Consider the following 24,256-nt stretch of genomic DNA (forward strand, 5'->3'; position numbering starts at 1 on the left):
ACTCACTTGGTTAGGCAATTATATAGGTTGCCTGACAATAGCCCTCCCTGTTAGACTCAAGTACGATAGCAAGTTCGACAGTTGACCATGGATTCCAAGATCGTCGTCATTACCGGTTAGTAGACCTCGAACAATATAATCCCCAGTGTTAACTTCTCTCCAGGTGCAAACACCGGAATCGGGTTGGAGACTGTGAAAGCACTCTGCCAATCCGATCAGAAATACCACATCCTACTCGGCAGTCGCAATGAGGAAAAAGGCCAGGTCGCCTGTCAAAGTCTTGCCACCATAGCAACACAAAGTACCGTGGAGCCATTCCTGGTGGACGTCGAGAGTGACGAATCAATCGATGCAGCATTCGCACAAATCGCAGCAAAGTACGACAGAGTCGACTGCCTGATCAACAACGCCGGTTTGTCCCACAAAATTTTCAACCATCACAATCCAGCCAACTGACCAATCCAGGCGCCGCTTTTGATGCCTACATTGACCAAAGCATGACAGCCCGCCAAGCATGGAACAAAAGCTGGGATGTAAACGTCGCAGGCGCACACCTGATGACCGTCAAGTTCCTTCCGCTGCTGCTCAAGTCGCAAGACCCCCGGCTGCTGTTCATTACCAGCGGCCTGTCCTCTTTGGAGGGGGCTGCCGACCCGAGCAATCCAAAGAATGTTTTTGCACCGGCTGGACTACCCAAGGCGTTCCCATTTATGAGCTATAGGTCAGCCAAGGCGGGACTTAACATGTTGATGATAGAATGGTCCAAATTGCTGAAGAACGATGGAGTGAAGGTCTGGTCGATTGCTCCTGGTTTGCTGGCGACCTCTCTTGGAGGGAACACGGAGTTGTTGAAGAAGCTGGGGGCGGGGGATCCTAAACTCGGTGGTGAGGCTATTCGTCGTGTTGTGGAGGGAAAGCGGGATGAGGATGCTGGGAAGGTGGTGAGGGAATATTTGACGCCGGTTCAGCCTTGGTGAGGATGAGATGGTGGCAGTATCATTCTAGTCATGTATTGGAAGTATAGCGTTGGACTCAGACTTGAGATACTCAGAAACCATTCCATTATGATCCATTTCTCTGTACGTATCTCCTCAAACCTGAGGAATCAACACTTTCCCCTCGGAGACAGTAACAGCAGTGCCCGTCAAGACAACCTCTTGAATTCCCCTTCCCCCATCTAAAGTAACCTCAATCTCAATATCACTCCTCCTCCCCATCTCAACCCCCTGCACAACATGATAGTCAACCCTCTCACCGGCTCCCCCTCCTTAAGCGACAAATAAGACGCAAGCCCACTCGCCGCACTCCCAGTAGCCGGATCCTCCAAAGTCCCCAACAACATCCTCGACCGGATAACCTTCTTCTTCAAGACACTATCCTCCACCCCCTAACAAAGAAGTACAGACAGATAAGACCATTCCTCCACCCCTCATCAAGGTATTGATCAGAAACCAGCTCCCCACCACTAGCAAGCGCAACAGCACCCAACGCCTCCAGCGACGGAAGCTCAACAAACACCTGACTCATCCCATTAACAACAGAGAAAACAGGGAAAGTAGCATCTTCCCGGACAAACGGCGCAAGACTAGGATGCAGACGCAGTAGTTCAGACAGGCTGAATCGCGCGGCATGGATGCGCGTGTTGTGCGCGATCTTCGCGGCGACGGTCTTGTCCGAGCTATTTGCCCTGATCGGGATGTCTCCCGACTTGGTAGTTAGTGTTGTGACATTGCTGCTGTCGGCGGGGTTTGTTGAGTGGTGCAGGAACCAGGTGGCTGCGCCGATGGTTGGGTGGCCGGCGAAGGGGATTTCGTGCTTTGTGGTGAAGATGTCGATTGTGCGTTTGGTCTTGTCGTTTACTGGGTGGACGAAGATTGTCTCTGAGAAATTGAATTCACGGGCGATGGTTTGCTTTTGAGACTGGGTTAGAGCGGTGTCTTCGAGGAAGACTACTGCTAGTGGGTTGCCCGAGTAGGGGGTTGATGTGAAGACATCAAGGGTGACGAAGTTGAGGTGAGTCATTTTGGTAGATGAGGGTTGTATAGAAGTTGCGGGATTGACGGGAGAGCAGGTTCTTATATGCTGACTGCCCCGCTTTTGGGCTTTGAGTCACTCGTTGGAGTAGACCCGACTGACTTGATGGATTGGATTGAGGACTAGATTGAACCAACGCAGTGGGCAGTGAGTCACATTAGTTAATGAGTTAGCCCTAATTTATAACATAATCCTCAGGCATCCCCTTCTCCCTCCCCCCATACCTTCATCCCCTCAATCAATGCTCTAGTAAATCCAGGATCATACTCCAACCCATCATTCGCCCCAGCAATCCTCCCAGCCCTCCACAAAGCCCAATCCTCAACCATGATCCCCTTGGAGCCACGCAGAATCCCAACCGCCACATCAACAATATCCGGCCGCTCATCACAGCTATAAAACACCGTAGCACCACACGTCCCACAGAATGTCCGCAACACACCCTCACTAGATTTGTAACCCTTCGAAGACCCGACAATCAAATCCGCCGGTGGCAGAGGTGATATATGATCTTTCGAAACGAACAACCAACCTACAACATTTGACCCATTCACCAAACGGCAGTCACCACATAGATCAAGACATGCAAGCCACTTGCTTGTATCCTGCTCGAGAACCCACCCTTTGCTCGCAGGACTAGCGAGGAATTCTTTGCTAGGACGGGAAATAGAGAATTGAACTCCACCGCAGTGACATTCAGCGCGTAACTCTTCAGACAAGCCTTCACTTGCATTTGTTTCGTCCCTTTCAGCAGCCTTGGTATCAGACGATGTCTCCGGATTCCAGATTTTAAGCTGGCGATTATCAATACACGAAACCATCGCCGAAAGACCTCCGTCTGCCGAAGAGTCCGTAAATACATTGGATCGCATCTCCCACAGGCCGTCGTTCGGCTCGGTGAATATAGAAGTAGAGACCACCCAGTTGCCATCGTCGTGTCCTTTGTCCCCGATCTGACAGCCACAGGTACTGCAGAAATACCGTGTGCTCTGAGACTCAGCGTGGGCATAGGCTGTCAGATTGTCCATGCTGGACGGGGCGATGAATTGCGGTGCAATGCCTGCTGGGAGTGGGGCGTGGAAGATGCATGGTGTGCCGTGGGTATAGCGACAGACGGAACAGTGGCAGATGTGGACTTTGAGGGGGAGGGCGTTCGCGGGAAGGGTTAAGGTGAAGTGGGTGGCTTTACAGTGGCATGATGCGGTGAGAGTTTTGCTGTTTGGTGGCATTTTCACGGTTGTGATTGTTGGAATGAAGAAGAAGCTGGGTGAAAGAGGAATGAGGGTGTGCTCAGGGCAGATGAAGGTGGAGGCCGGGCATAGACGCGGGGAAGCTCGTATTGCTTCTTATTGCTTATCTTCGCAGCTAACTATTCCCACCTGGGCAGGACAGGGATTGTGAGTCATAAATTTGTTCTCATTGGGCCTAAGTATGATGTATCACATCTCCCATCCAATCGCAATGCCAGACGCCTCATAAAGTCATAAACATATTACAAAGATCGAAGTGATAACACTATTCAGAATCACTGTCGATCACGAACCCACCACGAATGCGTCTTCGGGCCGGGGCCACGGGTGCGTCCTCCTCGTCATCATCTCCAGCCACGGGCTGAGGAGCCTTAGTATTGCTCTCCCGCAAGAAGGCGAAATCATCATCGAAGGAAAGATCGTCGTCATCTGTGAGAGGGGTATCTCCATCCTCCCCGGCACCATGGCTAGTCGAGGCCTCTTGCTGGGAGTGAGCAGACTGAGCGTCTAGTTCCGCCATGAGGATGTCCCCGTCGGCATCACTCTCAATGCCACTAGAAGAAGCACTCGAATCACGGCGTTGTCGCTTTGATTTTGCCGCTGAAGTGCCAGTGTCACTGGTTCGCTTGCGGGCAGCAGATTTCTTGCCTTTGGTCTTGCTTGATTGTTCGGCAGTTCCGGTGAGCAAGGCCTTCTTGACTTCATGCGCCTGTTTCTTGCGCCGTTCTTCCTCGAGGCGGAAGAATTCCTTGTCGGCCTCTTCGTCGGTCTCATCGTCACTGGCGTGAATGAACAGGTCACTTTTAATCTTCGCTTGCCGAGACAGAGCATTCGCAAGTCGAGCATTGCGCCGCTCTTCCAGGGTTTCGTCGTCCAGCGGCTCCCTCTCCGTGGGGGCTCTCTGCTTCTTCTTGCGTTTCTTCTTGAGATCATCCAGAGCACTTGACTTAGACCGCGGATTCGCCGGGAATAGAGGGCCATCCGGGACGTCCTCGCCTTCAGAGTCTGATCCGAAGTTGACATCAAGTGTGGTTTGGGCAGCACGTCCGGTGTCTCTGTTTTTCGGCTTGAGATGCGTGCGGGGATCGTCGTCGTCATTGGTGATTGGGTTTTGGACGATCTTTTCCATTTCCGAAACTGTTTCGCGCAAGTCGTCGGCCTTGAGGGACGCTGGAACAACCCAAGCGGCACCAGGCACATCTTCGACGCCCAGTCGTTCGAACCCGACGACAGTCATGAGCAGACGCAGCTTTGCGTTAGCGAACATGGCGTTCTGGACAAACTCGTTCTTGCCCTTGACAGCTATTTTCATTTGTTAGTACTGCTTAGGGTGGGAATATCGAGCTAACATACTGATCATTGGATTAGGAGCGCTGACATGCTCGGGGTCTTCAGCGCGACGGGCTTCTTCTTGGGTTTCCCAGTCGTCTCTTTCAGAGGCTGCGGAGGTCAAAATATCTTTGATCCAGTTTACCAAATCCGCTCTTCCATCGAGGACAAGAGCACCGATCACAATTTGGAGCTTCGCTTCCTTCGTATCCGCCTCTGGTGATGTAATCACAAGCTCTGGCGGAGGACGCTTGGAGGTGCCGATGGTTTGCTTCTCATGTCCATACTCAAGATAGTAAACAGTAGAGTTGATCTTGCTGAACAGCAGTTCGGTAATCAAAGCAGGACGCTGATCCAGTTTCTTGATCAGTCGCCGAATGATTTGACGAACCAGTTCCTCCCACTCCTTGAACACGGGCTTGCTTGAGTCCATAGGTCCCGGCCCCTTGATCATTCGATAGAAAAGGTTGATAATATCAACCCGAAACAGCAAGACAGTCATCTCCTGCTTGAAAGCAATCCGGTAGAAGTAACGGTGGGCCCGTTTGAGCTGCTCGGCGTTAAGTTCTTTATAGAAAGCAGTGAATGCGACAAAGGTATCCACGCAGGCTTGGTTACAAAACTTGGCGGCAAAACGCTTGAAGTCAAAATTGCGCTCCCTGGTGACTTGGGCAGCCTCCTCTATATCTTCGTCCTCGGAATTGCGCTCCTCGTCATCATTTGCTCCTCCTTGCTCGGCTTCCGCGGCCTTCTTTTGCTTCCGCTTGGCCTTTCGCCGAGAGCGAATTTGCATGTCGGCATTGTCTTTGGAATACCGCTCCAGCATTCGCAGGAACACATGTGCCAGCTCGGTGCAGGCATCTAGATAGCCAAATCCTTGGTCTTTATATCCTCGCAAGATGAAAATGATTCGGTCATGGGTCGTTTCTTCGTAGAAAATGCGGTTTTGAATATTTTCCGCAATTTCCTGATCTTCCTCGAGCGGCGAGGCCGCCATTTCCTGGACGGTCAACAGGATTTGCGTGAAGCAGCGCATCTGCGCATTCAGGTCTTCCCAGTCCTTGTTGTCTAGGCTACTCTGCATGGCCCGGTTCAGAGCAATGAAGGTCTCTTGGTTGAGCACGCCAGCAACTAGACCATAGCTGTCTGGTTCAATCTCCTTGGTCCTTCCTTCCTTCTGAGCATTGCGCTGGCGGAGCTGTCGAGCCCGACGCACACGCTCTGCTTCCAGGAACCAACCGACTGTGTAAAAGAATTGACGGGTGTTGATCTCTAACACTCGCTCGGCTTCGCGCTCGATCGCTCTCCGCACATGAGTAAAGAGCGGATTGAACCCGGAGTCAAGGAACTCCTCCACGAAGGTCCGCAAATTCCGCGTCGCCTCGGAATTAAGATGAGCGGGCATGTTGAAGTTGATGTTTTGAGCCTCATTTTCTTGCTTGCGGCGGGGTCGAGGTTTATTCCATTTCTTGCTCTCGTCCATCTTTTGAAGGGTGGTCTGGTCATCTCGTAAAACGCTCTGTCCAGAGACAGTGGACATCTTGGCGTCGTCTCGCTTGACCCAGATCATTGTACCGAATCTTCCATGGCGTGTAGGCGCATTCTTTGCGTATTCTCTCCGTACCATCGACTCTTTGTTCAATAAATCCTTGAGTTCGTCCGTCCGCCTGTTTATTCTTTGCTCGTCGTCCATAAACAACTTTTCCACATTGACACCCTTTACAAGATGGAAGAGTGTCTCCATCAGGGGGATATCCTGGAGATTGAAATCATCCCCGACATTCGAACACATGGTCAAGAGGAGTGCAAATGCATCTTGCTCGTGGAAAGCGTTTATTGTTGCAGACCTCGATGTCTCCTCCTCATCGCCTTCTGCCGCAAGTCTGGTATTGGGGGATATTATCGCAATGTTTCGGAGGAAGTACAATAACAACTTGAGGATTCCCTCGTCTCGTGCGCCACGCTCGGACCGGGGTATCGCCATGCTTGGAAGGGCAATTCGGATAGCTGCGCGGAGTAGACTCGCTCCGCCAGACTTGAGAGCGCCGCGTTTGTACTGAACCTGTGTCTGTTGGATGAAGGGGGTATGGCGATGGTGGTTGACTGTCATCTGGCTATGGAATTCGACAGGCCATGTCAATGGAACCAGAAGCTCCAAGCATGCCAGTGCAATCCTAGACATATGCTTGCTTTTCTGTCCGGTAGCCCACCAAAGCGAAAGGATCGGGAACAGATCACCGTTGACCAGGTTGGCCTCTCCGAGGCATCGGGCGACGTCCATTCGGTTGTTCTTTTCATCGTACAATTTCAGCCAGCGTTTAATGTCGCGTAAACATGCCAGAGCATCGTCTCCGAGAACATATTGGTCGGCATTTTCACCGTTGAAGCCTCCCAGCTAGACATCGAGCGCGTCAGTAAATTGAGGATCGAGGCAGACATGGAGGAAATAGGGATAAACTCACAGCAGTAACCAGACCGTAGACATAGTTACGCACGTCTGGATCGACGACTTGAACGTCGTGTCCTAGAGGGACAGCCTCTTCATCCATGGTGGGCTGGTTTGATACCCCATTAATTGACTTCCCGAATCGAGTTGAATGGGAACGCGTCGACGCGTGTTACGGGCTCGGCGATTCGGAGAAACTGGTGGCCGTCAAAGGACCGAAGATAACCGATGTTCCTACGCCGCACATCAACGGCCATAACGGCAATATCTGGCAGAATCTTGATAGCTTCATGTTGTACCCACCCTGCCAAGGGCTACATTGGAACCATTGACACAAAGCATACTACACAGTACATTTAATAAGCTTACAGCGACTCAACTACTGCTGATATTAGACAATTCGATCACGAGGGGAGCTAAGCACCCAATGAGTCTATCTGGTCCAAAGGCGGTGGGACATAGACCATGGTGGCCGCTCTTCCGTCCGACGACAATGACGTCCGGAAGCACGTGAAGTCACCGCGGTCCGCAGTATACAGCCCTCTTCTTCCACTTTCCTTGCTCTTAGTCTTTTCCTATAATTCCAAAATACATTGTAGCCATGCTCGCCTCTTCTCTTCGCTTTGCTTCCCTTCGCAATGGCCCTGCGGCGGTCCGGAGCTTCTGCTCCACGACCGCTATGCGCGCAGCCGAGGTCAACTCACTGGGTGTTATCGGAGCGGGCCAAATGGTGTGTAACATGGAATCCCACAACCACGCTGCAAATCTAACAGCTCCTAGGGTCTTGGAATTGCTCTCGTCGCTGCCCAGAAGGCAAAGATCCCTGTGACACTCATCGACAACTCACAAGCGTCTCTGGATAAAGGCCTCAAGTTCGCCGGTATGCCGAGCTCCACTTTACGTTGATTACCTCCAAATATCTTACAGGATATTGAAATAGACAAGCTCCTTGAAAAGGATGTTGCCAAGCAGCGTCTCACTCGCGAGGCAGCCGATGAAGCCCGTGGCCTCCTCACCACAAGCCTGAAGATGGACGACCTCTCATCGGTCGACTTCGTCATTGAAGCCGTCCCTGAGATTCCGGATCTGAAGACAAAGATCTTTGCCAACTTGGCCCAGATCGCCCCCAAGCATGCTATTCTCGCCACCAACACCTCCTCCATCTCCATCACCAAGATCGCCGCTGCCACCAGCACCGACCCCAACGACCTCCAAGCCTCTTCCCGGGTTATCTCCACCCACTTCATGAACCCCGTCCCCATCCAGAAGGGTGTGGAGATTATCCGTGCTCTCCAGACCTCGCAGGCGACCATGGACACTGCCGTTGCCTTTGTCGAGCGCATGGGCAAGGTTGCCTCTGTGTCCGCCGACACACCTGGCTTCCTCGCCAACCGTATCCTGATGCCTTACCTCAACGAGGCTGTGATCTGTCTCGAGACTGGCGTCGGGAGCCGTGAGGATATCGACAATATCATGAAGACCGGCACCAATGTGCCCATGGGCCCGCTCGTTTTGGCTGATTTCATTGGCCTGGACACTTGCCTTGCCATCATGAACGTTCTCCACCAGGAGACTGGTGACAGCAAGTATCGCCCTGCCGGTCTCTTGCGTCGCATGGTCGATGCTGGCTGGCTCGGCAAGAAGAGTGGCAAGGGTTTCTATGAGTACTGATTGCAGTGCCGCCTGTGATACCGGGAAAAGCATTTGGATCAAGATACCCTTCCTATATCATATCATAGTAGATTGCGATTCACTGAAAATAAACTTGGTTTACCCTTCGTCAAACAAGAACAATCTAAATAAATCTCTAATAAGCGTCATTCTCTGCCCATTCACCAGCTCCACCCGTCATTTCCGCCTGCTCTATTGCAGCGACAAATGTGTCGACATTGAAATCCTCATCCATAGTCATTCCATCTCCAATACCACTGGTTGGACATAAACATCGTCCCTGTTGGCCGCAAATGTAACTGGTCCTCCGATTAGCATTGCTTCCCCTTCCAGTACTACACCCATACACATACCAAAATCGATGCCCACACCTACACCTAATGCGATTACATCCATCGATCTTTTCAACCAAATAAAGACAATTCGAGCATCTCTGCCAGTTATTCTCCTTCGCCAGCTCCAGCACAATCCTCATCTCAGGGCTCTCAGCACAAGACCACCCAAAATGATAAAAGTCCCGACAATGAGGGCAGATTTTCACGTCGCAGTGCGGACATAAGACACCTTCGATTCGAGACCCGGGGCTGCGGAGGGGAATCCATCGCCCGCAGCTTGGGCGAGGACAATACAAGCGCTCTACGGGAGTGGTCTTGTGCTCGTCCCAACAGAAGATGTAGCGCTTCCTCATTCGAGGACTCAATGCCGCTTCGATTGCTTGGGGGGGTATTTCTCGCGTGCAGCATTTTGCTGGGAATAGCTCCAGGCTGTTTAGGGCTGTTGCGGCCATTCGGTGGCTGCAGGTGAAGCAGAAATTATGGCCGCAGGGTACTGTTAGCAGTTTTCTGATGTGAAACATTTCGAGGCATCCTGTGCATCTGTGGGACTGTCAATGTGTGCGGTTTCAATGGTTTGCTTCGCTGGGTTCGGCGTTACTGACAGGGCTACTTGTATGTTGCCGGTCTTTTTGAATACCTGTTGCAGGTACTCTAGGACTTTCTGAATCGATGAGCGCTTGGTGGGCATTTTGCCATTGAATCTGCGTCAGTTCAGTCTGGAGTGACTACTGGACCCTTTGAAAGAGGGCAGAGATACTTCTCGAAAGGCAGGTGAGAGGCTGGAGATGCCTTTATGTAAAACGGTAGGGCGTGCCCCATCTTGCAGGCCATACATAGAGGGATCTGACGCTTAGCCATGGATGAGCAAACACTATTCTTCTTGTTCCTGGGGAGGTTCACCTCTGATTCTCGTATGACGGCTATGCCGGGGGCTTGCCCTTCTGGGAGCCATGTATCAAAAGGTCTTCAACAAGACCAACCCGGAAGATCTCGTTCATTGCATAGTTGTGAAAAGAATAGTGAAAGCGTCTGAGTGAGGTTTAAGATAAGAGAGACACGAATCGAGGGAAAAGTAGACATCTGTAGATCCACGGATCTACGAATTTCCTGAATGGGAAGATCGTTGAACCAAAACTAGAGCGAATAATCACCTCGTCATGGGTAGACTAACAGGTAGACTACCAGGTTCTAGCCTCGTGAGCTACTTTAGATAGTTCAGTAGTTCAATAGTTCAAGAAATCGTACACTCATATTGAACCAAACACCGACACTGAAAACTAGGGTATCACTAATGCTACAAATGCTGTCGATTCTGGCTCCGTAAACTCCCAACATGGTACCTGATCCCTGAAGATGTTCGTAACTGAAACATCATACAAGACCAGAGAACCGTCGAATGGCCCATCCTGACCCGTGCTCCTGATACTCTTGGCGGGTGATGGACACCTTCCGGAGTTCCTCTCTGTTGGTAGCGAGGCGCGTGCCTCCAAGCCACGTTGAGTAAATAGGACTATTACAGATGTCAGTATATTGGAGTCGGGATAAGGAACATACGTGGACTCACTCTTTAGCCCGACGCACCCTCACTACACATTCAGCAGAGGCGATTTGTCGCAATTCAGTCTCCCTGTAACAAGTCAGATTATTAGTATAGAAGTTCAACGAAAAGATCGTTTCGAAAGGACTTACAGTCGTTCCATGAACCCAGGGATCAAGGCATTTCCACCGACAACAAGAACATTCGCCAAGAAGGCAGCGTGCAGGCCGGTAGGCAGGACCGACAGAGATTGAAGAATCATATCAGGAATGCCAGCCGACTGCATACCGATGTCTCCCGGCGTGAACAGAAGCTCCGGGACAGAGAAGCGCTCATTGCCCAGTACCAGTACGTCCTCTGACAGCACCTCCGCGTCGAGCCCAGAAAGTGCTCCCTTCTTCTTTTTGGCTTGCAGAAGGGGGTCGTGCGGTCGCATGAAGCCCTTCTTATTCGCATTCGGAAGCACGTAATCAACCACAATACCCTCCTCGGCCGCAGTCTGGCGCTTTTTGCCGACTTTCCATGTTTTTTCCAGGTCCCCTGAGAAGTCATTGCTTATATAGCAAGCTGCCTCTTTGACTTGGTTCATGATATATGTTTCATCCACCATGTTGTATTGTCGCATTGACACAATCTCTTTCAGATAGTTCGTAAGGTGCTTGCCTCCGAGATCAAGTCTGCGCACTCCGCGTTGGAGAGCCTGGCCTTTGTACACCGGGGTCACTGTGGTATGCGAGTAGCCAGAATCGACGACCAGTAAGCAATCTGCGGGCAGGATGGCTGCTTCGGAAGTATTGGAGATAGGATCGCCGAAGAGAGAGTGAATTTCGTTCCACACGTTGAGTGTCGGACCTTCATGATTCCGTCAGTACCTGACCATATAAACATATAAATTGCTATGAAATGGGGTGTCTCATACCTAAGCACCTGGCATATCCTCCGAAGCCCCATTCCTCCATAACCATCTCATCTGTATGCTTTTGTAAGATAGGCAAAGCATTCGGCGCCTCAGTGAGGATAAGGGTAGTGTTCTCCGGCTCTCCAATGTGGTGATTTTTGTTCCGAACCGTCGGCTTCCCATCAAAGAAAGACTGGTCCCAGATCTCTCTCTCGGCCTCCCAATTTACAATATATCCCTTCTCCACCGGGCGCCGGAACATCGCCTCATTCCAGTCGGTTACAGTCGCAAGCTGCGCGCCAATGACAATTTTATTATCGCGGGTCTTGACGAGAGCATTGGGTATCGAGGAGCAGGCGGAAATGGGTTCGTCGGAAGAAGACGCATTAGAAGCGTAGCCGGCCTTGATCATGTACGCGCCATTGTCGATGACGAAGGTCTTGTCGGGCAAGTGCTGCGACGTCTCCACAGGCTGTGTGGGTGTCGCTGGTGCCCTTGGAGCAGCGCGAGCTCTTGCTGTTCCCATTATGGCTGGCTATGGTGAACAAAAAGCCTGGAGCTTGAGAGCTGTGATGGAATGTGAACGTGTTTGTCTTGTTTGTTGAAGATAACTGATTAGGTAATGGGCTTAAGGCCGCCAACTGTCGAGTAGTTACAATATGAAGAAGAAGCATTGATACAAGCAACCAATTTCTTCAAATTTCACATGAAACAAACGACAGAGCTTCAGAATACGATATCCCTCTTATCATAGTGAACAAACTATACAGTCCAGCCTGTGACACCCTGACACGAAACCAAAATTCCAAGTGACCCCACAGAGCCCTAATCAGCCCCGCGATCATTAAGCCCAACCGCCCAAATTTTTCTTCAACTGCACTCCTCTCTACACCAAGTCCCAGCCAACCCACGACCCTCACAATGTCGAAAGAACTATCCCCAGTCTTCGACACAACTCTAACCCTCATCGGACAATTCCAAGAAGCCCTCGCCACACCCCCACCAGCCCCAACCGAACCCGCAAAAGATGCCGACGCTCTACCCCTCCTAACAGCCTCGTCGAGCGCACTCAAAGCCCACGTCACAAAACTCTCCCTGCTGGCAATTACCACACCCTTTACGCATTCTGCCGTTGCCACCATCCTGCGCGAGCTCAACGAGGCCGTACTGCCGTCGCTCGTCACCGCGGCACTTCTCGTTACCCCGACGCAATACACCAAGGCATTTCACTCTGAAGTCTTGGTTCTAGCCAAAACTGCGTTTACGGAGCTACATGGGCTTGTTCGGGAGGTTCGGCGCGTTGGAGAGGGAAAGGATCAGGAAAAGAAGGATGGCGTGAAGGAGCGCGATGTGACAAAATCCGAGAAAGATGCTGTCATGCTTGCTACTGGCCGTGTCTGGGATGCTTGTGATACAGCGACTGATGTCGCTGGAAAGGGCGTTGTTGGATTTGTTATGCAACGCGTTGAGCAGTGGAGGGATTTGGTTCGCGATGCGGTTGAGGAGATTGAGGATTGGGATCCTGAAGAGGAGGGCGATGAGTTCTTTGATGAATTTTCTGATGAGGAAGGGAAAGGAGCGGACGATGATGACTCGAAGGATGACGACGAAGACGAGACCGCTGCTCTCGAGCAGCACAAAAAATCCACGCTTCGTTTCATCAAGCCTCTTGCCCTGGTTTATCCGGCTATCATCAACAATCGATTGAAGAACGCTGGGAATGCGCCGTTGGCCGCTGAGGGTGGTGTCAAGAAGCTGGAATCCCTGATGCTGAACCTGAAGGCTATTCCGGACGATGTCGATGAGGCGGCTGGCGCATTGTACGAGGCCGATTTCGAGAAGTCGACTCAGTATCTGCAGAAGATAAGGAAATGCGCCACACAAGCTGTGGAATTGGTTGCATTGCCCTGGGACGCTGTGGATTCTAAGGACGACACAACAGCAGACAAGTTTTCTACATGGGCGAAGACGTGGCTCAAGGTGATTGACGAAGTCAGCAAGCCAACTGGGAAAATCACTGAATGAGATTATCTGTCAAGAAGCCGTCAGAGCTGATGATATCCATGATGACAAAAGTCCGAGAAAAGCATAGACAGCGATATTACGTATATGTACATAGAACAAACATGATGATATTATACATGCCACTTTCAAATCATGACCTCTTGCGTTTTCCTTCCACTCAATACTCCTCAGATTCTTCTTGCTCCTTCTCCCACTCTGGCAGATCGCTGGTGGGAATACGCTCGCGCAAGAAATCCAGAATAGCATCGGTCCCCTTGGCAACTACCTGCCAGCGAGGCACTCGGAACCGATTGCCAGCCACCTCAAAGCGTCTCAAGGCTGATCCATTGCCCCAGTTGAGGGGGGAGCGTTGAGCAGCGAGGAGGCCAATCTTCGGGGGTAGCGAATCAATGTCATTGTTGCTTAGCTCCAAGACCTGCAGTCCTTGTACGGCTTCGAATTCCAGACTAGAGATCTGGTTGTCGGAAGCCACAAGCGTCTTGAGCTCCGGGTATGTCTTCCTCAAATGAGGAAGAGGACCTTTCAGGCGATTGTGCGAAATATCTAGGAATTTCAAAGATGGGGCTGTCAGATTAGACAGGAGAGGCTCCCATGCCGTCAATGTCGCCGCATTCAAAGTCAACGACTGGAGCTTTGGCAGCTCCAGCGGAGAAGACAAGAAGTCGGCTCCGCTCAAGGGGTTGTGTGAGAGATCAAGCTCGATCAAACTCTCCGCGAGCATTTGGATTGCAGGAACCGGGAAATGGCTAAACTCATTGTGCTGCAGATAGAGGCACCGAATGTCTTGCCAGGAAATCATGTCCAGTTGTTCTACCTTCAGATCGGTCATATCGGCGTATGACTTGTCAAGTGTACCAGATTTGATCTGCCAGCTGCCATCGAGCGCGGGATTTTCGGGTGCTAGAGTGAATTGGGTAGCCACTGAGCCCTCATCGTCTGAGTCCAGCGGATCAGGGTCACAGCGGCTCCGCATCTCTCGTTTGATGTCTTCTGTATCCATATTCAGCAGACGGCGCTCCCGAAGTGGGTTGTTGGGAATTCGGAAAGAGGTGAGGCTCTCCATGAATCCTATCTTGTCGTCCAAACGAGTGAGATCGTTGCCTGTGAAATCGGCCTTCTTGATGCTCTTGAGCTCCACAAACCCTTGTGGAAGCTCTGCAATTTTATTCTCCTCAGCGGAGAGCGTCAACAATGACTGCCAAGAAGAAACGCATGGGAGATGTGTGATGCGATTGACTCCAATCAAAAGAGTATGCAAATTGGGAAGGTGAAGCGCGTCATTGGCCGAGAAGACGACCACGGCATTATTGGCAACGTTCAGCGACTGCAATGTCTCCCAGCCTTTCACTGATGCCGGTATTAAAGTGCCTTCAAGTCTGTTTTTCTGGGCATTGAGAGTCTTCAGAGAAAGTCCGTTGAATATCTCGAATGGCAGGGAAGTGAATCTATTCTCGCTCACATCCAACGTCCTCAGAGAAGTCAGGTCAACAAACTTCTCAGGAAGCTGGGTGAGAGCATTGCCACGCAGATCCAAAAACTCCAAATTGCGAAGCCGACCGATAGCAGCAGTCAGCTCCCCTTGGAGTTGATTATTCGCGAGCCGCAGGTCCATGAGAGACTCTATCTCCGTGATAATTTCGATATTGGTCATGTCCAAAGCATTATTAGCCAGGTTGAGAGTGCGCAAGTTCTGTAGACGCCGAAGACCCATCGGAAGTGATTTAAGTACATTCCCATGGAGGTCCAATGTTTCGATGCCTCCAAATTGAAGTCCTCGATCATCGCTATCGGGATCAAACTCCTCGGGATCGATATCTGGGAATGTGGCATCTGAGATCTGTTCGAGCTCATTGTCCGCAGCATTGAATTTAACCAGATCGACATTTTCGAACCAGTTTTCAGAGTTCTCTGGATCGTAATCGTACATAGTCAGCACTTCTTTGGGTATCTCCGTCAGAGCGAACGCTGCTATGTTCAACTGGCCGGTCGCACGTGCTGTCTGCACACGCTTTCGCATTACCAAAGAGTTGGATCCCTTAGGCAACTGGTTGAATGGGTCCTCGTCATCACCGCCTACCCACGAATCGACAGGCGCATCGACAGGTATAGCTTGATATGTTTGCGGTTGGGGGACATCTTTTTTCTCGCCGGCTGCCATCGCTTTGCGAGCAGCTTTGGCTTTTGCTATGGTGTCGCGTAGCGTGCTAGATGATTTGGAAGCTTTTCTAGCTTCTTTCTGCGCCTGTTGCTCCGGTGTGAGCTCATCAAGCATGGAAGAAGCAGAGACATGTCTTGATGCTGTCGAGGGAGACCGGAGAGTAGAAACCTGCTCTGTCTGGGGCTTTCTTGTTTTCTTCACCTGGAGAGGTTTTTCTGGAGGGCCCATGTTTGACTTTGCAGGCTTTACAAAGGCCTTGCTTGGCGACGGGCGAATTGGCAAAGGGTTCCCCGTGATTTTGTTTCCGAAAGGTCGCTCGGTTGTAGTTAACTTGGGCGGGATGGTATCAGATGGAAGGCCATCTCCTGGGGCAATGCTAGTTCTAGGTGACGGTCGTCTCAATCTCGACGGACTCACACTCTCTTCCGCGGTGCGAGCTGGAGAGAGAGACGAAGCGGTCGACGGACGAGCCTTTGCGGGAAGACGTAGCTTGGAGACGGGTTTGACGTGTGGTTCGTTGCTAGGTGGCGCTCCAGAAGACGCTCTGGATGGCGACCTTGAAACACTAGAAACATTGGACGGGGCCCGAGATGGGGACCGCACCGGACTGGCGCCATTGAAAAAGCTGGACTGCCTTCTCACTGAAGCCGGTGACGGTGGAATTTGCGCTAGTGTCTCAAGTGTGCGCTCGGATAATGATGGACGTATTTCCCGGCGACCGCGCACTTCTTGTGTCGATATAATCGATGCAGCATCATCAAGTCCCGCTGGGCCCGCTTCCCCCAAAAGCCGTGTCTCGTTTTCCCCGCCTTGAGCTTCGTCTTGCTTGAGAACCGGGACAGGATCGTTCTGTGGCTTGGGTGGCGACAAATGGCGCGAGAACGGCTTTTGCACAAGCGTGTCGTACGACGGCCTTCGCAATCTTTTCTCATCCAGTCCAGGGTCGGCTCGTAGTCTGTCTCGTGAAGGCGACGGTTTAAGCGATTTCGATCCGGTAGTCGTGGGTAAAGGCAATCTTGAAGTGAGTCGTGGAATACCGCTGGCAGGTCGCGGTATACCAGTCGGGCGTGTCGACATCTTTGGTTGTCCTTCCATATTGTCGTCTCAATTATTGATGGTATTTGGTCGGAAAGGGAGCCGCACGTCAAGAACTTGGGAGGCTCATGTCCGATGGTAAGAGTGGGACAAGGAATATGGAGGGGTAAAGAATGGGTGCAATGACAGAATTATCTTTGTCGCGTGGATATGCAAAAGTATAAAGCCCTGGAGATCTAGAAAAGCTTCGGACGCGAATTGTTTACACCATGAGGACCGTGGATCTGACACCGAAACTGCTCCACCCGTACCTTTCTTGACCGCCCACTTGCTCTATGCATGTTCCTCTTCCCATCTTCAACACAATCTTCAACAGTCTATGGTCTTTTACATTTTTCTCTCTCTATTGTCTGTACCGGGAATATACTCTATAGCTCTAGGACATAGTCTCCACTATAACTTTGGGCAGACCTTCGATCCCAAGCCTCGGTTGAACGTGCAGTACTCTGCGCCTACTTTGCTTTGCTGAGCCATATCATACGTACGGTCAGATCGATCGTGATACCGACGATGATGGAGTTCCATATGATTCCTACCTCTTCATGGGTCTCGTTGCCGGCGAAGACTCCATACAGGTTAGGACATCTCCGATGTCTCACCAATTCGCGTAATACAGGACAGCTTGCAAGCTATTTCCAGCAACTCTGTGATATAGGGGAGGTTGGCTAAATTGGCTCCATAAATCATGGTCCTGTTACTGACCACATGCGCACATGCATTTATCGATCTCTCTTGACAAACAGAAAGAAGCACCCGACCCAGACCTTGGGTACGGGATACCAGTCGTTTGCATATACTGCGTACCGTTTCAAAATGAGTCTCGAGACGATATCAGTCGTTTCATATGGCCAACCTTCCCTCTATCCCCTTCTCGAAAGAGAAGATACATGTCAATAGATACCTGATAACGAGGTCCTTGCTCCAAGCTGTTGCCGTTGAGATGGCTGGAACAACCTTGGAAGCAACTTAAGACTGTAAACATTGGATGTTCCCTTGCATATATCTGTTATAAGATTCCCAGCCTGATTGCTTTGTATTTGTCACTGACTCTCTTTCAAGATTTATAGGTACTATCAAATAGTTAACCTTAGTACCTACCAAATGGTCTAGACGTTCTGCTATTTGCAGGACCTAGGTGGTCAGTTTGAGCAGTACAAGCTAAGTATTCCATTTATGTTGTCCCAGATATATATTGGAAATGGGTTTCAACTCTTTCTTTTTTTCCTAAAAGATGCAAGTACCCTCTGTTCGCTTTATATAGATCAAAATATCTCAAACAAAGAACATGAAACATCTCTATGATATCATGCAACGTCCAGATCTTGTCCAAGCTTATCGGTTGCCTGCCCAACCCCCAGCGCTTGCCCGGTCGCGGGTGTTTACCTGCCCTGAGCGTCCCGTGATCGACTGGCTAACCATATTAGGCTTGGTGGATAGCAATATTGGCTCCTGATTGGCCAATATTCTTAGATAATTGACCGGGGCTGGGAGATGGACTAACCTGATGCGGGTGTCCTCAAACTCCCCCGTTCCCAGCCTCCCAGCCCCTCCCAGTAACGCCAGCTGGAGTAACCTCTTCCTCTTAAGGTCTCGCTGAACTTCATTATTCTCCCTTCTTTCACCCTTCTCCAACTTCTCCAAGTCATTGTTCTCTTTCGCAAATTCCGTATCCCTTACTCCAGCCCGATCTTTGGTCTTTTGATTTGGTTCCTGAGACAACATACCTGATCTTGAGTATCTGTGCGATTCACCTAGCCTTAAGCCTGCCAACCACTAGTCTCCGGTATGTGGTTATTCAATATCCCTCCTTCACTAAACCTTCTAGAACAAACATGCTGATAAGGAAAATAGTGTGAGGACCCGTTTCCCCGCGGCTAAACCCTCGTGGTCTTATCGAAGTGATAGATCAACATCACTTTATTTACTATATACACAAACCAACATGTCTCAAAGCACCAACTCACAAAGCTCTCTTAGAGCTCCAGTGGATTTTGTGCCCTCGACTCCAGTCCGTCGCGCCACATTGTCCCCATCGCCAGAGCTTAGCGCTATGGCCAAGGGCCCCTCATCCCAGTCAGATAAGAAGTTCCTCTCACCGCCGCCAGTATCGTCATCAGACATGACACCTCCACCTTCAACTCAAATTCCAGGGGCCCCGCTTCGATCTCGCTCGCACTCGCGCTCATTGAGCCCCCCATTGGAGAAAGCGGCCGATCTGGACAAGTCTTTGTGCGATGCCTACGGAGCCTCTGAGAACCTACCTTCGATGGAAGAAATTGACCTCGCCAACGAAACCCAACTGCGCACTATTGCCAAAGAACTCCTTGCCGTGGCGCGGGAGTCACGTATGTCTGCGCTGCACTTCAAGTTGCAAAACAGTCTGGTCTCTTTCGCAAGCAACGAAGCCGTCAAGCGCGCTGAGGTTGAGCATCAGCTTGCCAAGCGTGAAGTCGAGATTCTGCAAAGCGCCGAGTACCGTGCTCGCTCGCTCCCCCCGGATCCCGCCACACCCAAGCAGTCCCAGTCTACTTTGAACCCCGACTATCTGTCAGCTGTTCAGCGCGCGCAAGAATTGGAAGAACTCAATGCAGTTCTTGACCGGAGACTACGAAAGGCGAAGCGCGCCATTGATGAAGCTACGAGTCGGGCCGTGGACCTAGAGGAGCAGAACCTCATGCTCAAGCGACGCATTGGTGACAACCGCAAGCACTTTTCCCAAATCTTCAACTACGGCAGCATGTCGCCACGTACTCAGAACGACATACACAATATGGAACACACGGATGGCCTCGCCGCTCTGCTTTACGCTGATAAACTCACCAACCAAACGCACCCCTATGGTGCTCACTCTTCAACCTCCGTCCCTGTCACACCCAACCACCCGAAGACCCAGTACCTCACACCAATTCAACCGCCAAGAGAAGATCACTATGACAGTGATAGCACTGTATCCCTCTCAGCATCCGAAGCTGCAGAAGAGCAGTTAGGATCTCCGCATCACATGCGGACCACGGTTCCCAAAAGCAGCACATTACTTCAGACAAAGTTGTTCGGCCAGGTGCAAAAGCCTGGTGTGGATCGTGCGCGCGCTAACAAGCGCAAAGCAGACAACGAAGCAAACATGGTCACTGCAAAGAAGCCCAGGACGACCGGGGGAGTTGGCCTCGGCATTGCCTAAGTGCATATCCTGTGGCTACGCGGATAATCCGTGCCGCCAACTGATTCGCTTCATGACCTAGCGCTGCTTTGCTTATTACGACTATGGGAACCTGACGAATGACGAAGACATGCCAAATATGGTGTTTTCCAACTAGCGAATGTTTGATTGCTTTGGGGGATTTTGCTTTGAAATTGATAACTTAGGCCATGCGACAGTGACCCATGACCTTTCGATATGTGGCGTTAACAAATTGGCTTTTGATAGAGGGATCATGGCTCAATGTCTGTGTTTCATCCACGAGCCCTCCACTTGGAGTGAAATTGAGACAGCCATCTCGCAGTCTGAGATGGGACATTGGGCATGGGTATCATGTACATTACGAATAGAGTCCTCACAGACCAGAACGGAATACAAATCTGAAACCAGATGAATGAATTTCATCTGAAGGACCAATCGCATTCATATAAAAATTTCAAATTAAATCGACAAGATCGATCATTAAACAATGCTTGATCTCACGGTAGTCAAGGCCGAAAATAATTCGAATTAAATAAATGAGATAATTCTGGCAGATTACCCGATCCGGCTTGGTTAGGGCTCGCTAAGCGAGGCGGTGTGTCAGTCAGCGGGCGGCCACACGAAAAATGGGAACTTCATTTTCTGCCGTGAAGGAGGATTTGACCAGCAACCCTCGACGACCACCACCCGGCTCGATCCCCATCCGTCACCATGGTGCGTTCCCTATCCCTGCTTGGAAGATACAATGAAGGATTCGACTTGTGCGATTGAATGAATCGATGGATCGAAATACGCCTTCAAAAAAATGTCCGAATGGTTGACTGATTGTGTGTGGGATATATAGGCGATCAAGCACAACAACCAGATTCAGAAGAACCGTGAGTGACCCGTCGCTTTGCAGCCCCTATGTGATCGCCTCAAACCGTCAGAAGAATGGGGAATCCAAAAAAATTGAAGGAATGGTCATTTAACGATTTCTTGATTAGACTTCCACAAGGACTGGCAGCGTCGTGTCCGTGTGCACTTCGACCAGGTACGATTCTCCAACACCCCGATAAGAGAAATTTTCTTCGGAACGATATCGCAAGCGACTCGAAATCGATGGAAAATTTTCTACGCAGGATATGAATTTGGCCGACTAACATGAAATATAGCCCGGCCGGAAGCACCGTCGTCGTGAGGCCCGCATCGCTAAGGCGGCTGCTGTTGCTCCCCGTCCGGTGGACAAGCTGCGTCCCATCGTTCGGTGCCCCACCGTCAAGTACAACCGCCGTGTCCGTGCCGGTCGTGGTTTCACCCTTGCCGAACTGAAGGTAAATCGAGCCGCAAAAAGATGTGTGAAGGTGTGGAGAAACAATGTACTGATTCGAATTTTTTCGTTCTGCAGGAAGCTGGTATCCCCAAGAAGCTTGCTCCTACCGTCGGTATCGCTGTTGACCACCGCCGCACCAACTACTCCAAGGAGTCCCTGGTCGCCAATGTCGCCCGTCTCCAGGACTACAAGGCCCGCCTGATCCTCTTCCCCCGCAAGAGCGGTCAGTTCAAGAAGCTTGACTCCTCCGCTGAGGACGTCAAGGCCGTCAAGGCCACCGTCGCTGAGGGCAAGCGTGACGGCATCGCCACTCGTGTTGAGGCCACCTTCCCCATCACCAACCCCACCGCCGCCGAGGCCGTCACCGAGGTCAAGCGCGACTCGCTCCCCAAGGGCGAGGAGGCTGCTTACCGCCGTCTCCGTGAGGCTCGCGCCGAGGCCCGCTACCGCGGTATGCGCGAGAAGCGTGCCAAGGTCAAGGCTGATGATGAGGCCGCTGCCAAGAAATAAATGTGTCAATTCCCTGCTCGTGCTGATGATGATGATCGGGTCGGTTTTCGAATCGGGGATTAGTGTACTGTGGCATGGCGTTGCGCCTCTTCCTTGATTCCCTCTCTCCCTCCCAAACTTTTACTCCTTTTTGTCTCTAAAAGAAAGAACTCGGAAGATTCTCGAAATTCAAAACCGCCCAATTTTCTCAATTGCTTCCCCATAGTGGCTTTGTCTTGAGCTTTCAGTGACAGCTGGAGCGAGCAAGTAGTAGTTCTACTCGAATGCTTTGTAGCTCCCTGCGGATGGGAAGGGCCCTACTTGTATCTAGTTGAATGGGATCAACAAAAGTTCTTTACATAGTCTCTCATTCCCAACATTGGAACCTATGTATATACGAGAAGTATATACTACACACACAGGAAGTAGTTATCATTTACACAAATCTCGAACACAGTAGACTGCCATCCTTGTACTGCTTGGGTATCTTCAAGAATCAACGCTAACGCCTAGGGCTGACAATTACACCAAATCAACCACCACCAAACAAAGCACCAAGCACCCCCTCCGTAGCCCTAACCACCGCATCAACTCTCACACCCCCCTCAACATCACGCCTAGCCAACTCCCCATCCTCCCCTAGCAGCGCATAAAACAGCTTCTTCGTCTCCATCTCAATCTTCCTACTCATCCCAGGAACCGACACGCTAATCTCAGCCCTTAGCCTCGGCTCTCCAGTCCATTCATCCAACACCAACGAATTCGACAACAACACCTTCGGAGCAGACACAGACGATCCATTGATGACCATGACGCTCCGATCCAGATGCGGGACCAAGCGCCGCAAGTCAGAAACCGCAATAGTCTCCTCCTTGCTACTCTTCGAAGCCCGGGGACCATATTTGTGATCGATGTATGCCCACAAGCGAGCACGAGAAACGGCACATTCCCAGTATCTGTTTATGCCCCAGCAGAGGGTGGCCACGTCGAGTTTTAGGAGGGGGTTCTGCAGTCGGGTATCGATCCAGCGGCGGAGGGGTTCGGGGGTTTTTCTTTTGTCGGTGTCGGTTGGCGCGGATATGGATGTCAGAGATTGGGTTTCTGGGTTTGTTTCGTAGATGACGGTTACGTTGTAGAGAGTTGCTGGGAATGGAGATGGGGGGAGAAGGTCAGGGTGTGTGTTTCTGAGAGTCCTTCGCTGTGTGAGCGTCTAGTTGTGCGGGTTTTGAGGTTTAAGGGTGCGAATGCTGTTAGATATGGTAGTGATTGGGAGGATTCGTGTAGGGCGAATGGGTTTGTTGGTAGTGGTGAGGTTTGGCGTTTTGGTCGGGGGATGTTGGCGGAGAAGGGGAGCAAAGTTGCGAGGAGGGATGATATTGATTTAGGCGCTTTGGGGGTTATTGGGAGGGTTGTTCGGTTGGCTTCTTCAGATATGAGTAGAGATCTTGAAGGTTATGTTATCAGCATGTGTATAATCCCAGGCTTGATGTTGAACATGCAGAACTTACAGGAATTTATCAAGTCCTCTGCTGTCACTGCGCAAATCAGGCGAGGACTCGATTTTCTTTGCCCATGTTTCCAGTTCTTCGACTTCCTTTTCTAGTCGACGCAGATCCGCGGCGCTCTTCTCGCGCAAACTGCGCTTTTCCTGCACAGCCGCAGATCCACCCAGATCTGAAGCTGTCTCCAGATCCTGTAGATCCGGCGATGGAGGGGATCGGAAGTTTACCGCTTTGAGCGGACTTTCAGGCAATGCATTTGCAGTCCGTCGTTTCGATCTTTTCTCCTGTCGCATACTAGGACTGCTGCTCAACAATCTTCGATCGGGGGCTTTCACCAGACCGAGTTGTGTTGGAGTTGGCGGAAGGTCAGGCTCAAGGGAATCATCATCGAAACCAGGATCTGGTCCCATATCCATGTCTGGTGCCCCTATGTCTGCTTCCCCTATTGCGCTGCCCAATTCCTGTGCCAATTGTCCCTCGGGTGTGCTTTGTTGGGGAGGTTTCGACGGTGGCAGTGGAGAGCCAAATACCAGATCACCGGGAAGAATTCTTTTGGAAATCCTGCGCGGTGGTTTTGAGAACGCTTGGATGCCACTTGGACGTCTGTTGGGAGAGCTTTCCGGCGCCTCGGGGTCTCGAGGTCGGGGTCGGGTGAGAGGGCTGGCTGCGGCATTGAGTGAGGGACGGAGCGCTTTGCGATCGCGAAGTCCAATATTTCGAGCGTCTGGCTGTTCACTATCCCTCCTTACTGGTCGTCGAGAGGGGGACCTGCTGAGTGCGCGCTCTAATACATCGGGATTTGATCGTGCGAGACTGGCCCTTGTCGGGGACTGGAAGGACGGTCGCCTGGACCGATGTGCATCTTTTTGTAAAAGCTCTGGCGCGACTGGAATTCCCGTCGTCTCGCTAGTTTTCCGTCTCTTTGCGGGGGAGTCCATTGTCGCGTGGGGTTGTTCGTCGCATTCGGCGCGCAAGATAGACTGATGAAGATAAACAA

At 51.2% G+C, this 24,256-nt stretch overlaps 12 protein-coding genes across 12 annotated transcripts; 5 read left to right on the top strand and 7 right to left on the bottom strand.

Annotated features, from left to right (window-relative positions):
- Positions 1-87: 87 nt before the first annotated feature.
- On the top strand, positions 88-977 carry N7515_001750 (uncharacterized protein; the record flags this gene model as incomplete). Its single annotated transcript, XM_056662494.1, has 3 exons — positions 88-115; positions 164-412; positions 466-977. The coding sequence occupies 3 exons, from the start codon at positions 88-90 to the stop codon at positions 975-977; spliced, it is 789 nt and encodes a 262-aa protein (XP_056524607.1).
- A 388-nt stretch (positions 978-1,365) lies between these two features.
- On the bottom strand, positions 1,366-2,022 carry N7515_001751 (PhzF family phenazine biosynthesis protein; the record flags this gene model as incomplete). Its single annotated transcript, XM_056662495.1, has 1 exon — positions 1,366-2,022. One exon carries the CDS (start codon positions 2,020-2,022, stop codon positions 1,366-1,368), a length of 657 nt encoding a protein of 218 aa, XP_056524608.1.
- Positions 2,023-2,228: 206 nt separating this feature from the next.
- On the bottom strand, positions 2,229-3,263 carry N7515_001752 (GFA family protein; the record flags this gene model as incomplete). The annotated part of the gene is made up of 1 exon (XM_056662496.1): positions 2,229-3,263. One exon carries the CDS (start codon positions 3,261-3,263, stop codon positions 2,229-2,231), a length of 1,035 nt encoding a protein of 344 aa, XP_056524609.1.
- A 286-nt stretch (positions 3,264-3,549) lies between these two features.
- tof1 (putative DNA repair protein (Tof1)) lies at positions 3,550-7,162 on the bottom strand (the record flags this gene model as incomplete). Its single annotated transcript, XM_056662497.1, has 3 exons — positions 3,550-4,586; positions 4,638-7,008; positions 7,076-7,162. The coding sequence occupies 3 exons, from the start codon at positions 7,160-7,162 to the stop codon at positions 3,550-3,552; spliced, it is 3,495 nt and encodes a 1,164-aa protein (XP_056524610.1).
- Positions 7,163-7,660: 498 nt separating this feature from the next.
- N7515_001754 (3-hydroxyacyl-CoA dehydrogenase family protein) lies at positions 7,661-8,730 on the top strand (the record flags this gene model as incomplete). Its single annotated transcript, XM_056662498.1, has 3 exons — positions 7,661-7,789; positions 7,840-7,939; positions 8,000-8,730. The coding sequence occupies 3 exons, from the start codon at positions 7,661-7,663 to the stop codon at positions 8,728-8,730; spliced, it is 960 nt and encodes a 319-aa protein (XP_056524611.1).
- An 831-nt stretch (positions 8,731-9,561) lies between these two features.
- N7515_001755 (uncharacterized protein) lies at positions 9,562-9,753 on the bottom strand (the record flags this gene model as incomplete). The annotated part of the gene is made up of 1 exon (XM_056662499.1): positions 9,562-9,753. One exon carries the CDS (start codon positions 9,751-9,753, stop codon positions 9,562-9,564), a length of 192 nt encoding a protein of 63 aa, XP_056524612.1.
- A 683-nt stretch (positions 9,754-10,436) lies between these two features.
- Positions 10,437-12,026, bottom strand: arp6 (actin family protein; the record flags this gene model as incomplete). Its single annotated transcript, XM_056662500.1, has 4 exons — positions 10,437-10,575; positions 10,630-10,692; positions 10,755-11,454; positions 11,522-12,026. The coding sequence occupies 4 exons, from the start codon at positions 12,024-12,026 to the stop codon at positions 10,437-10,439; spliced, it is 1,407 nt and encodes a 468-aa protein (XP_056524613.1).
- A 395-nt stretch (positions 12,027-12,421) lies between these two features.
- N7515_001757 (uncharacterized protein) lies at positions 12,422-13,525 on the top strand (the record flags this gene model as incomplete). Its single annotated transcript, XM_056662501.1, has 1 exon — positions 12,422-13,525. The coding sequence occupies one exon, from the start codon at positions 12,422-12,424 to the stop codon at positions 13,523-13,525; it is 1,104 nt and encodes a 367-aa protein (XP_056524614.1).
- Positions 13,526-13,682: 157 nt separating this feature from the next.
- Positions 13,683-16,778, bottom strand: N7515_001758 (uncharacterized protein; the record flags this gene model as incomplete). Its single annotated transcript, XM_056662502.1, has 1 exon — positions 13,683-16,778. One exon carries the CDS (start codon positions 16,776-16,778, stop codon positions 13,683-13,685), a length of 3,096 nt encoding a protein of 1,031 aa, XP_056524615.1.
- Positions 16,779-18,720: 1,942 nt separating this feature from the next.
- N7515_001759 (uncharacterized protein) lies at positions 18,721-19,956 on the top strand (the record flags this gene model as incomplete). Its single annotated transcript, XM_056662503.1, has 1 exon — positions 18,721-19,956. The coding sequence occupies one exon, from the start codon at positions 18,721-18,723 to the stop codon at positions 19,954-19,956; it is 1,236 nt and encodes a 411-aa protein (XP_056524616.1).
- Positions 19,957-20,667: 711 nt separating this feature from the next.
- Positions 20,668-21,778, top strand: N7515_001760 (60S ribosomal protein eL13; the record flags this gene model as incomplete). Its single annotated transcript, XM_056662504.1, has 5 exons — positions 20,668-20,670; positions 20,801-20,834; positions 20,943-20,989; positions 21,111-21,269; positions 21,344-21,778. 5 exons carry the CDS (start codon positions 20,668-20,670, stop codon positions 21,776-21,778), a joined length of 678 nt encoding a protein of 225 aa, XP_056524617.1.
- A 511-nt stretch (positions 21,779-22,289) lies between these two features.
- Positions 22,290-24,197, bottom strand: N7515_001761 (uncharacterized protein; the record flags this gene model as incomplete). The annotated part of the gene is made up of 3 exons (XM_056662505.1): positions 22,290-22,809; positions 22,887-23,201; positions 23,266-24,197. 3 exons carry the CDS (start codon positions 24,195-24,197, stop codon positions 22,290-22,292), a joined length of 1,767 nt encoding a protein of 588 aa, XP_056524618.1.
- Between the last annotated feature and the right edge of the window lie 59 nt (positions 24,198-24,256).

Source organism: Penicillium bovifimosum, assembly GCF_028826915.1.
Source record: "Penicillium bovifimosum strain IBT 22155 chromosome Unknown utg000002l_segment0_segment0, whole genome shotgun sequence".
NCBI lineage: Eukaryota > Fungi > Ascomycota > Eurotiomycetes > Eurotiales > Aspergillaceae > Penicillium > Penicillium bovifimosum.